Source organism: Periophthalmus magnuspinnatus, chromosome 15 (assembly GCF_009829125.3).
Source record: "Periophthalmus magnuspinnatus isolate fPerMag1 chromosome 15, fPerMag1.2.pri, whole genome shotgun sequence".
Classification (NCBI taxonomy): Eukaryota; Metazoa; Chordata; class Actinopteri; order Gobiiformes; family Gobiidae; genus Periophthalmus; species Periophthalmus magnuspinnatus.
In genome coordinates this window covers 20,770,860-20,784,601 of record NC_047140.1, presented here as the reverse complement: position 1 = coordinate 20,784,601, position 13,742 = coordinate 20,770,860, and the positions used below count along the sequence as shown (strand labels likewise).

Here is a 13,742-nt window from a genome sequence, read left to right as displayed (position 1 = left end):
TAAAGTAGTATTGATTCTGTTCATATTAGCTGGAATTGTGTCTCATAGTGTTAAGTATCTTACAAAAATATAGTAACAGTAGTAAAACAGTTCTTGCATCAGTTAAAGTACTAATATTGATGGACAATTTGGTTATTTTTATAGTAGTACTAGTACCTTTAGAAATGATAATTGTAATATTTATAGTAACAAACTAGGTAATAGTAGTCAGAACAGTAATTTCCATAGTAATCATTTTATACCAATAGTGTAGTAGTTGTAGTAATGCTAGTACCTGTAGTAGCCTCTTGTTGAATGAAGTAATTTACCTTTTAAAACCGAAACATTTGTGAGTTCATTTTTTGGCATATTCGTAATGGTCAGGTGAAACTGATATCATTCAACGACATAAGTGTTTGTGTGGAGCATTGAGTGGACCATTGTACTAAAAGCACTAGTGGGCGATAAGTGGCTTGTGTCCCTGTGGAGTATGTACAAATGTGACTGCGTATTTGTTTTGCTGACAAATGACATTTCTGTGTTTTTGAAATGACCAGTTTTTCCAATTTTAAAAATGTAGAGGTCCAAGTTTAAGCACAACTGGGGCTATAACAATTTCATGTCACAATGTCCGGTTACAGATATAATTACTGTACAATCTAACAGACTTTTCACTGTAGTAACATCCCAAAATATATAACTACTACTAATTTGAAGTAATGTGGAAGTGTAGAATATGGTGCATTTGATCCAGTCTAAACTACAACTCCACGGCTTCTGGAAAATCTGACTTAACTGGAAATAACTCTGAGCTGTTTTAGGAAACCAGGAAATACCAGAAAGAAACTCTCAGTTTATATACAGCTAGAAGGGAAAATATTTATTAGCTTTTTTGTACTTAGTGTGACATTTTTTTGGTTTTGTTTGGTCTGTACTAACTAGCTTACACTTTTATTTCTTATTGGGGCAACCATATCTTTAGAACTTTTTCCATGGAGATGTTTATGGAATGTTCTACAGCATGGCATTAAAGAGATCTAGATGTATTCAAATATACATAGAATAACATGTATTACTGTCAGCGTTATAGCTTCTCCACAGATCTGACCGTTATCTCAACCTGATGGCCTCACCCAGTACCACAACGATGGATAACTTTAATGCCATACTGTAGAACCAGCACCAGAAAGCTATCAAGCCACCATCACTGCTCAAAACAAGGTTATATCAGTTGAATAGGAGGAAGCTTGTTTGAGACTTTTCATTGAAGCATTTGAGTGATTTTTAACTGTGACTAAAGACCCTTCCTGGACCACACAATCGGAGCAGTGATGTGGCATTGACTCTTCTACCTTTCCAAATAAAAAGGCCGGACAGACTCTATTCAATGGAAATTTCAAATACAAAAGGTTATATTTTAGCCATGAACTATTTATACAGGCTTTTTTAGTTCACATGGCCTTTCAGAGATTTGTTCAGCTGTGGATTTGAAGAGTTCATCTGTGATTTTTACCAGAATCTACTGTAGTGTATAAATATTAGCACTATTACGAAGGTTAGTAGAAGCTGTAGTTGCAGCAGCAGCCCTTGTCGGGAAAGTAGTTATATGTACCTAGTTAGCAGTAGATCAAAGCAACAATAGCGGATAGCAGTAGTGGTTGAAGTAGCAGTGATACTCATAAAAGCCATAACAGGAGATGGTAGTAGTAATAGTAGTAGTACTAGTTGTAGGGTTGTAAGCACTAATCGCTATAGCAATATTAACTTAAGCTTTGTCCACCCTAAGAATGAAAATCTAATTAAAATTTTACTTTTTGTCTATACCAACATGTAATTTCCTTCTTTCCTTACACACAACATCTCTTTGACATAACCCGCTGGAGCATGTTCCAATGTTTAAAGTGGCTGTCTGCTTATGCTCACTCTGAATGACTGTAGCTCTGCAGGACTTTATATCTTACATTACTGTGATTTTTTTTACAGTGTGCGGTTGTGATCTGGCCCAAGGCGGCTTTTTCATGAAGAATGGGGAGTACTTGTGCACTCTGGACTACCAACGGATGCACGGGACCCGCTGTAACGGCTGTGGGGACTTTGTGGAAGGAGAGGTGGTCACGGCTCTGGGCAAAACTTACCACCCGGCCTGCTTTGTCTGCACCATCTGCAAGTAAGACTGGCCTTTTGCACGGCTAAACATCACACATAGCATGTAAACATTTCTAATTATCTTTTTTTTTTTTTTTTTATTGTCATCATATTTAAATTTATATTTTTTATTGTCATCATAAAATACTTTCAAACGCACTTTCATTATTAATAAATAGTTAAATTAATTGGTTTTAGGCATGCTAAATATTATATCTTTTGAATGGGGAAAGGTGTAATCAACTTTTACTACTATTATATTAAACTTACTTTTGCCATTGACAGAGAATAGATTGCATTTAAATGAGATAATAGCTTCTAAAATTGCTGTTAATTGGAAAACCACTAACTTCGGACACTCCATATTCCAAACGAATGAATCAATGTTGAGTTTGCCATTAGAGGATTAACAACTGTAGTTAAGGCGTCGCATGGTTTTGCTGATACAATGGCTTTTAAACTACAGGCCATTAAGCTTTAGGTGTAAATCAGACGGGAACAGGGTCCTATTAAAATTGCAGCCCTGTTTTATTTACTCATTTCATAAATACATGCAAATAATAATAAAAAAGTTGCACTAGTTGGACTACAATTGCATACAGTACAAGTTCCCGTTTGGATTTTTAAAAGCATATATTTGTCCACATTTTGCAAAAGTTTCTTCTTGGAGGAAGTGTCTGAGGTGTGGGAAGTCCTGGAGTCCCCGCTTAGACTGCTGCCCCCGTGACCTGGCTCCGGATAAGCGGAAGAAAATGGATGGCTGGATGGGATTTTTCTTCAATGTAATAAAAAAGAAAGTGAAACAAAGATTTTATATTAAGGCCCTGACAATGCAGAACAGTTTCCTAGCAACAGCTGTTAGATTATCTAGATGTCTTAATTAAAAAACATAATTAAAACATAATAAATAAGTACATAAAACCAGTTCATAGTAATTTAGCAATGTAAGAGATTTCAGTTATGTTTGTAATGAAAGAGGGTTATTCAAGGACACATTTCAGCAGCTCAATATAGTCAGCAGTAAAACAACTTAACAGCTTCAATGCTTCAATGCTTGAATCAATGCTTTGTTTATGATGCCAGGACAATGCAGTCGTCAAAGTAAAAATCAATGGGTCCATGTCTTAAAAAGCTATATTTCTCTGTGTTATATGGGGACAAAAACAGGCAGGTATTAAATCAGAGCTGATATGGTCCAGGTAAACATAATAATATGACCATCAGAGTATCATGCAGCCTCATACAGAATAAAATGACTACAACGTGTAGTTCTATACCTTTAATTCAACACAATGTGAGATAAAGATGTGATATTCGATAACTATATTTTGTATTGGGATAGCCATATTATCGCAACATTTTGATTTACATTTTGACACAATAAGTTAAGATAAATTAAAACAAAAACATATACTAAGAGCTAACAAGGCTAAAGTAGGACCCTATAAGGAAACTGAGACTAAAATCTGCCTTTTTTACATTTACTTTAAAAAAAAAGGAAATTCTCATCATATGTAGAACTTTGTATTGTATTCTTATTCTTGCGATTATCAGAATGTTTGAGATATATTGTTCAGCCATACCTCAAAATGCATCTACTTTCCCAACAATTTGAGGTACCGTATATACAGCCAGTTAGTTTTTGTATTAAACAGTTGCATATTTTTGAACGTAGACAAACTATCAATCCATGAGGGAAATCACTTGGTCTCAAAAGTACTGCGTATTTGGAGATGCTGTGACCCAGTTAACCGTCACAATTTGCCCATTTAGCAAATCCTCCCTTGATATTTTTCATACTTTGAACACATCAATTTTGGAGACAACCAAACCAACCAAAATGCCTTATATTACAATTTGTCACCATGATATAAATGCAATTCATGTTATTAATTTCACCCTATCATTTATCACATTTTGTCATTCAGTTTTACTCGTTAGTTATTTGTGTTTTGTTTTTATATAAACAGAACAAAAGTTTTTTCAAATCTAGTTTTCTTTTTATAAAACAACATTATAAAAGCATAAATAAGACAAACTGTATTCTGAACAAGCATCTGTCCTTATATTGTGTCCTATATAATTGAATGACTTGGGTTTGGTCAGTGCTGCTTCAGGCTTTATAACTCCCAATATGAAAAACAGTGGCCATGTAAATAAGATTACATGAGCTACCAGTCAATAACAATTTAATATCTGTTTTTGAAATAAAACAAGGCAGGGCTCAGATTAGATTGAAGCAGAACCATATCCAACATCTGTGCATAAAACTGGGAATATAATATTGACATTACTACCATAATATGTAATCATAATGTTTGTAAAATATGCCATAGAACTAAAGTGAATAGGACTATTTTTGTCCTTGCGAAGTTGGAGGCAATGATTCAACGCTTAGTTAGTTCTCTGTAGCTCTTCTTTCTGACGTGGTTGTTTTGATGGTAACCGGGAGTGAAGCTCGGGTCAAAGACAACAGAGTTTACAGTGGACAGGAAGAGAATGTGTCACCACTTTGTCATTTGAGTAAATAGCTCCTGCAGGTAAACACTGTCCAAATGTATTAAACTACTGTGTCATCTTATTCCCCATGATAAACTATAGCACTGTGGAACTGCAGATAGTTTAGGTCTGGTTTAAAACAAACATACCTAGACGAACCAAGTCCTCATCTGAAGAAAACAGGGCTCAAACAAGTTTAGTTTAGTTTTAGTTTAGACCTGGTTTAGACCTAAATTAGTTCTAGTTTAGTCCTGGTTTAGACCTATAGTTTAGACCTAGAGTCGTCCTCATGGTAGACATTGTTTAGTCCTGTTGTTGTTCAGATATAGTCATGATTACATTGTGTTTTATTTTACTTACCTAGTTTAGTCTTGCGTTAGACCTTTGGTTTGTATGCAGTCCCAGTTAAGGTACATGGACTAAACCAGGAAAAGTAGGCTAGGTCAGAACTAAACAAGTACTAGAACAACACCAAACCAAGAATGTCAGGACTAAACTGGGCTCTAACCCGGACAAGTATGAACCCTCTCATAGGCTAGTCCTGGTTAACCCTAGTCTAGTCTTATTTTAGACCTGAAAAATACCAGTGTACTGCACCTCTATTAAATACTACACAATTCCCCACTGGCTTGTAGCTTGTGTCCTATTTCTTTCATTATCCCTGTTCTGAATAATGCTTTTGTGTCTCCTCTGGCAGACGACCGTTCCCTGCAGGAGATAGAGTGACCTTCAATGGGAAAGACTGTCTGTGTCAGTACTGCATCGAGCCAATGTCACCGGGACCCAAGGACATCCTGGGCTCCAGCAGTAAGTATAGGGAATATAAAAGGGCGTGGCACATGGTGGTTAGGTTAGTTTTAAAACCATTGGAAAACGTGTGCAAAGAGAAAAACATATATTTGAAAGAAATATATAAACAAACAATGAACATACTGTAAAATACACAACTAGAGTTATCATGAAACATACTGACGCTGTAAATTAAACAAGTTAAAAAGATGAAGTTGCTAAAAATGTTATAAGATGCTCGATCAAAGTTAATTGTTCAAGTGCACGTGTTGAAGCTTTTGATAGTTTGTAGCATGATAGGGTGGAGCTGTGTAATTGGTAACGTTTTAATTGATTTATATTATTGCTTCTATCAATAAAAAAAGGTAAAGAAAAAGTAGTTATATGGTCACTCGTGCAATTAAAAATACCTGGATCAAAGGCACTTGTGTAACCTTCAATGACTTTTAAAGAAGTTCAGCATAACTTTCTGGAGGTGGCACATCACCTGCATAATCTTGTGATAATAATTAAAACCAGCTCATTCTCCATAGAGATAGGTACGTTTCATGCCATGTGAAAAATTTTATAGCCAAAGAACATTCTCCATGGAGACAAGCAGATGTCCTCCTCCAGACCAAATAAGAGTCGTGTTTGTGTGATGCAAATCCCGCTCACTGTAAACACGCACTACGTTTTTCATTGGAATAAAGACAACCTGAAAAAACAACAACAAAATGTGCTAATACATGATAATAGTTATGTACTTCCTTTATAGGCAACAATTTCAAGACTTTCCACCAACTTTTTATCAGTCAGAAATCCATGGACAGAAAGGACACTAAGAGATAAAATGCACCTGTTGCCTGTAGCTTGTTTAGTGTGTTGTGAATAGTAATGTGTTTTGCGATGCAGCCCACACATCATTAGCATACATTTTGGTGATTCGTGTCCTAAAATGTTCCTGGTGCATGAAACAAATTCAAAAGCTTCACTCAGGAAATAGTCCTCTTCCTAGATAGCGTGTAATTTCACAAATGTGGGATAAAAGCATTTGACACTGTTTAAAACGGTCCATTAATGTAGTGAACAGTGCTCTCATTCTGATGTACGAGGTGGAGATGATAAAAAAGGTTGGAGGTTAAAATAATCTGTCTTTCAAATAGCCACAGGCAGCACAAGGGCTCTAACCACATATCAAGAAGGTCTCAGGTTCGGTACACATATTTCGTGGGCATTAATTTGCAATTTGCATGTCCTCTCTCTGTCTCTCTCCCACCTATCAATGAAAACATGCACAATAGCCTATTCTAGTAGTAGCAGTGAATCTTTAAACTGTATATGGTAAATGTGGCATAGTAAAATGATACTTTTAGTGAGGGCTGAAACTTGCTGATGTTCAATGCGATAGATTTCTCATTCTACATTCTATGAGATATTCTAGTTGTCCTGAAAATGCCAGCTTCTGTTCGTGTTATGTTTACACTTTCCAAATGGGATTACTACCAACCAGTTTTACTCTCTATGATGTAACACATACAGTATGAGGAAGTTTCTCTGCGTCTCCTCTCTGCTCCTGAGTGCACACAGCCAGTGACCGCAACTTTAAGATTAACATTGTGAAAGGCCTTGCTAAATTATGTATGCCCACACATTTCCTCTGACTTTGCAATAGTCACTCCCTATCCTCTTTCCTGCTTTCTCCATCTCTCTCCTGTCTTTCATCCCCTCTTTGCCTTCCTCCCCTCTCCTTATCTCTTCCGCTCTCCCTCTCGGTCTCCTCCATCCTCTCTCCTGTCCTCTTCTCTCTCCTCCTCTCTCTCATTCTCAATTCTCTCCCCCTCTCTCTCCTCTCTTCCCCTCTTTCTCTCTTCTCCTCTCTCATTTCTCCTCCCCTCTCCTCTTCTATCCTCCTTTCTCCCCTCTCTCCCTCTCCTCACTTCTCCCCTTTCATCTTTCTCACCCTATCTACACTCTCCTCTTCCCTCTCCGGCTCTCCGCCTCTTCCTCTCATTCTCTCCTCCAGTTTCCTCTCCCCTGTCTTTCCTCCTTTCTCCTCCTCTGTCCTCCATCTCTATCCTCCTTTCCTCTTCTCCTCAACTCCTCATTACTGTCTTTCCTCTGTTGGCATTTGAAGAGCTTTTAGACAAGGCTGCTATGAATAAGACATGTTGATCCCCTCACAGCCTGGTTATGCCTTACATAGTTAGCATCGCCACTACTGCCACTGCTGGTGAATGTGAAGACTTACTCAGGCCATTAAAACACAAGATGATAACAAGATTAGATACTGTACAATCAGTAGACTGCAGGCCTGAAGCACTTTGTGAGCGTAGAGCCTGTTCTTACATGTACTTACATTGTAGATGGGACGGTGTGATGGAGGTGATGGAGAAAGTCAACTGTCATAGAATAAAAATGAGCTTTGTCGCCACCTGGTGTTGAGTCTTGCTTGTTTTAAGTGCCTGGATAGATGTATGACTTACATGTTTTCTACAGTAATATTCTTCTATACATGACAATACAATATAATAGTGTAGAGCTTTTAAAGACATCCAAAGATGCTTTCTATATGGGGATAAACACATTGGCTCACTTCTATAATGAAAAAAGTGTACCTCCTGTATGAAAAAGCAAAGCAAAAGTCAAGTAATACACTCACTTGCAAAAGTTACAATTAAATAAAATAGAAAAATACAGTACCCTTGTCATGGCGCATCATTTGATTGCACCCATGCAGATAGATACATCTAATGCCATACTGTGAAACATTCTAGATAAAGGAATAACTTAAATACGGAAACAAGAAGGTAACAGAATCTGTAACAAGAAGGTGACACCTTTAAGCGTCAAAATACTCTCTTCCATAGTACAGAATATATACAATAATAACTTGTATTTTCTTCATAGACTGTGCAGGATGTGGCCGGGACATTAAAAACGGACAGGCTCTTTTGGCTCTGGACCGACAGTGGCACCTGGGCTGCTTTAAGTGTAAAGCCTGTAGTAAAGTACTCACTGGAGAGTACATCAGCAAGTGAGTACTGGTACTACCACATACTGCATTACAACTACTACTACTAGTAACTGTGTCAGACACAAGTATTAGGTTTACATTACCCAATACTGATTGTGCTTTGTCTACGGCGTACCAGGGATGGCGCCCCCTACTGTGAGAAAGATTATCAGATACATTTTGGTGTTCGGTGCGAGGCGTGTCATCAGTTCATCACAGGGAAAGTGCTAGAGGTAAGTGAAGAAATCTTGTAACATTTTGGGTACGTTCAGACTTACACACACCGCATCAAAACTTGGGCTTAATTTGGGCTAAATCTGGAATTACACCTAGACTAGATCAGAATCAAACCAAGTCTACATCAGGACTAAACTGGGTCAAACCAGGATCAAACAGGACAAGTGTTTTTGTAATAAATGTTTTATGTTTTATTTCTGTCAGAGTCTAACGTCACTCATGGTTCAGGAAATGTATGTATTTATCTGAACCTGCAATTATATGCTTTATCATTTATATTTAACAAATCTTGGAGACCCAATGCAGAGTTTGCTTAAAAACATTTTGTAAACGCATCTCACAACAAGTGTCAGAGTCTCTTCCACATGACTGTGTTGTGTAGAGGTGCAGCAATCACTCATATTTTTAAGTTTTTCTCAGTTAAAGACCAATACACCTGTCTATTGTATGTTCACTTTGTATTTTGTAGAACATTTTGAACAGTGAAGTTGTCTTGTAAGTGTCCTGGGGAAGTTGCATCACTCAAAATTTGTGTAATTTGTAACCTGGTAATCTGCTGTAATCTCCAAAGCCAGAAGCCAAAATCAGTGAACACTTTTATAAGAAAGATCATCTCCCTCTCACTCACATCTGCGCCCACACAGAGTAAATTATATAAACATTACATAAACAGCTGATGTCTGATGAGCCTGTATCCATTCAGATGTAACACAGATGTTATGAAACACATGTCGGCGTGATGTTAAAGTGGGATAAATATAGTTTGTGTAAAATGTTGCCAATGAACGTGATTTGTGCTGTTGCTCTTCCAGATTAGAGAACAACAAGTACAGGATCCTCTAACTTTATTTATACAGCTAGAATTGGTTTGCAGCTGGAGTTGGTTTCCATACATGCATTTTTATTTTTCACTTTTATGTATACATGAAGAGCCTAATGAGAGCACTTAAGCTCTCTTTTTCATGGGTGCCCTATTCAAATGCAGAAACAATAAAACAAAACAAATAAGTACATTTAAAACATTAAAAACAGGTGCAGGTGTGTGTTATTAAAGTGCATACAATTACACAAGTCACACAAATAAGAACAGTGCTGATTAAAACATGATACACAATAAAAAGAACCCATGACTAAAAACACACATAGAAAATAATTAAGATACAGTTTATTTATTAAACAAACAGCTGCAGGAAATAAAGCTGCTGGAACAAAGCTGTTTTTAAAGTGCTTAGTTTTACATCTTGGGACCAGGTACCTTTGCCCAGATGGAAGAAGCTGAAAGTCACTGTGCACTGTTTCAAATGTTGAAACTACCCGGAGACTCAGAGTGCAGCTGGAGGTCTCCAATTACCTTACTGGACTGTTTGACAATCTGGAAAAGCAGATTTTTGTATTTAGGGAGAGAGACTTCCAAACCATGAGACCGGACAAACGCTAAAGCACATCCAGTGAAAGTCGTCTTATCAATGTTAAAAAAGCCATTTTCCCAGACAGTACAATGTCTTGTGGCCTGTCTTTACCACAGCTTCACAGTTCTCATCCAAGTTCAGTTTTGAGTCTATGATTTTCCCAAGGTATTTGTACAACTCCACCCATGCACGGTCTCCCCTTGAATGTGTGTGACCTCTGGAGTATGAGTGGTCGATGATCATGTGCTTGGGTTTGGACACATTCAGGTGAAGGTGAGACTCCTCCCATCATTGGACCACCTAGAGATTTAAATCAGAATTAGGATTTGTTAAACATTCTTAATTCACATTCTTTTTCTTGTTTTAAGTTAACATGCCTAGTCTCACCACACTAAAGTATATATTCACCATACGTGTGGAAAAACATAAAAACAAAGGTGCATCAATGCCATAGTTTGTATATGTGGTTCTGTTACTGCTATTTATATACAAATAGCATTTTTCATAACATAAATTTCAGGGAGTGTATAAGCTATTGTACATAGGTGATTTTTACTTTAACATAACTTACATTGCATATTATAGTATTGTTTTATTCTGTCCAAGTCTTAATAGTCACAATATTTTTAGGGTAACACTAATATTACATAAGAATTTGAAAAGGTGTATTTCTTTCCCCTTGTAAAAACATGTTATTCGCATGTGTTTGTTTTCTTGCCAGTCCATGTCATCTGAGTTAGCGAAGCAGTGAATATGCCAATCTGTTTTAGCTCATAACACTTTTCATTTCTGTCTGGTAATGGATGACATTTTCAGACTGCGTTCAACACCTGCTCTCCCCTATTAACACTCGCCTTGTGGTTTTATTGCTGCAAATCCAATCAGACCGAGTTATGTGTTGTTAAATAGGACCAAAATGTCAGAGCATGCACTCAGGCTTATAGTAATCCAATATTAAAAACGATATATCAACAACTCTCCAGACTGTAGGACTGCAACATGCCCATCAGGACCAACCCAGTCTATAGACCAGAACTGAAGCAGCACCAGCCAAAATACCTGTCTGCATACCCTGGCAGTGGACTCCAATTGGCTTTTGTATAAATCCAATCCAATCTAATCCAATCCACCAGTGAAGTAATCAAGACAGCTATGTGTGCAATTGGCTGACAAGATTATTTCTAAGCTTCATATTATGTGGGTATCTGTAGGAGACAAAATAATGGTCTTGCCATCTAACAAAGAGGTTGCAAGTTCATTTCTCAAACAGCTACACACCTCTTATTTGGTTAGTCTACGTTTTTACTATTATGAACTATTTCCACAAAAAGACAGCAAAACTAATTATTCTATCCTTCCTTTAGCTAATTACTTACTTACTATTTGATTTGATTGCTACGAATGCTATTATTTTCCAAAAAGACTCCAAAATTGCACATGATAAATTACTGTTGGGTGCTAAAAACATTGTGAATATTCATAATTTGCTGTTGGGTGGCTAGCACTAATTATTCTTCCTTCATGGAAAATTATCTGCTCAGCTTTTGGCAGCCATATTGTTTGCAAACACTAAGGGTCCATTGATATCCATAAAGTAAGAAAGCGTGGATCCCAAATAGGTTTCTAATGTATGTTTTATTAGCCCTTAGAGAGGATAGAATGCATTGGAGTAAGAGCAGTGAGGGAGGTGCAATGTGTCACTTTGAAATTGTCCCTGTGCTGTACTGTAAAATGCAAATTTTAGCTCCTATCTCTTCTGGATCATAACCTCAACTGAACTGCTGCTGTATTTTCATTTATGCATTTATAGCTACATAGAAAGTAAGAGGAAAAGACTGAAAGTAGACCTCCTTCAGGGCATTATGATCGTTTGTGAGTAATTTATTTGTTACCTTGCTTACCTCTAGAATTCTGCTGTTTTGACTTTGTGTCGCAGTGGTCCAGAATTGTTGGTCATACTAGATAATCACAGTTTAACTTACTTCATAAGGATTACTTCATAACAAAAAGTAGTTGTAACAATTGTTGAAATGTTACATTTTGAATACACCCCAGTGTCTAAACATGTAATACTTGTAATAGATAGTAGATAATACACATTATGCAAAATCCAACTACAGAGCGGAATCATGGTTTAAGGCAAAATTTTAAGCTGCAATGTGTAACTTTTGTAGTTGGGGGTTTATAAATACCTGTTGTTAGATAGATGAATGCCATACTTTGGAACATTCCATGCAAATAAATAACACCCATGGTGACAAGCAGAATTACACAGTGCAGCTTTAAATATATTCATGACAAGACATTTTAGAGTGAGTTGAAATAGGTGCTGACTCCATGTTGTTCTATATTTTCCCATGATGCTGAGCATATTTCTCTTGGTGTATTTTTGCAGGCAGGAGACAAACACTACCATCCCAGCTGTGCCCGGTGCAGCCGCTGTAACCAAATGTTCACAGAAGGAGAGGAGATGTATCTACAAGGTGAGATACATCACACAGCCTGTCCTTTATATAGATCTACTGAACATAAAAGATTACGTAAAAGACCTTATACCTTATACTCTTTTATGCTGTGGAAGAAGGGGCACAAGTTATCTTCTTTACTAAAATGACTGTGGTAGTAGGAGGAGTTGCAGTAGAAGTAGTCACAGTAATAGTCAGCTTCTAATATCTAATGGAGATGGGGGCAGGTAAAATGACTAGTGCAAATATCTAGAATTCATTTATTATCATAGTTACCCATTATTTCTCATGAAAGTCTCCTGGTAGAGTTAGTATATTCAGTCTGTAGACATATAAACTAATACTGTTTTACCAATAATAATTTTTTCCTTCTATTTCTCTTCAGGATCCACTGTGTGGCATCCCGGCTGCAAGAACACCACCAGAACAGAGGAGAGACATAGGGAACGGGTACGATTTTGGCCTCAACTATTTTCTATTCATGGCTGTTTTGAATCTTGTCTGGAAACTTTATTAAACCAATTGGCATCTTTAAAATCAACTACCCCTTGCTACCCCTTGTTGAGCTGTTAAACCATATATAACCTTGCTGTATTGGCTTTTGCATGTGTGCGTATGTTGTATGTTGCCTTGTGTAAAGTTGAATTTTCGGGCTGGTGAGGCAGTACCCCTCTGTGATGTCCTGTGAACCCCTCTCCCTTCTTCCACAGCTACTTCCTCCGTCCCTCTTATTCCTACAAAAAACGCAAAGGCAGGTACTGTATTCACTATTGGCTATGAGATGGCATTCTCCTCCTTCATGTGTTGTACTGTCTATTAAGGACACAATGCACTGTATGCCGCCCCCTACTGGAGGCTGCCTGCACTGCCCTCTGTGTGTCATTGGAGCCATTCAATGTTGTCTTTGAACGCTCATATCTGACGCATGGGGTGAATTTGGTAAAGCACACACTCGCAAATGACTAATTTGTCTATAGAAATTTCCCATTGAGTTGATATTCATTTGCTGTCTTCAGGATCGTTGCTGCTGCCATCTAAACAGTTCATTTCTCATAAAAAGCCATAAAAATCTCCAGGAAACTCTCATTCATTTAGTGCAATTTTAAATGAATGACTTAATCATAAAATTACATGTCAGTCTGTCAACGTATTATGGTTCAAATATGAAGTTGTACTGCCTTTCATTTACTGTGTCTAAGAAGGTTAGGGTGAAATTAAAACTAA

The 13,742-nt window shown here is 37.3% G+C and overlaps 1 protein-coding gene across 8 annotated transcripts in view; it reads left to right on the top strand.

Annotated features, from left to right (window-relative positions):
* The window catches only part of LOC117382809 (actin-binding LIM protein 1), a 71,700-nt gene that overhangs the window by 41,287 nt on the left and 16,671 nt on the right, over positions 1–13,742 (top strand). For all 8 annotated transcript variants that reach the window (XR_008648972.1, XM_055227319.1, XM_055227320.1 and 5 more), the window contains exons 3-8: positions 1,963–2,146; positions 5,321–5,430; positions 8,302–8,428; positions 8,547–8,640; positions 12,449–12,536; positions 12,904–12,968. Coding sequence is in view for 7 of the 8 variants with exons in the window: in XM_055227319.1 (XP_055083294.1) it covers positions 1,963–2,146; positions 5,321–5,430; positions 8,302–8,428; positions 8,547–8,640; positions 12,449–12,536; positions 12,904–12,968 (668 nt within the window). In the remaining variant the exon portion in view is untranslated. The remainder of the gene's footprint in view (positions 1–1,962; positions 2,147–5,320; positions 5,431–8,301; positions 8,429–8,546; positions 8,641–12,448; positions 12,537–12,903; positions 12,969–13,742) is intronic.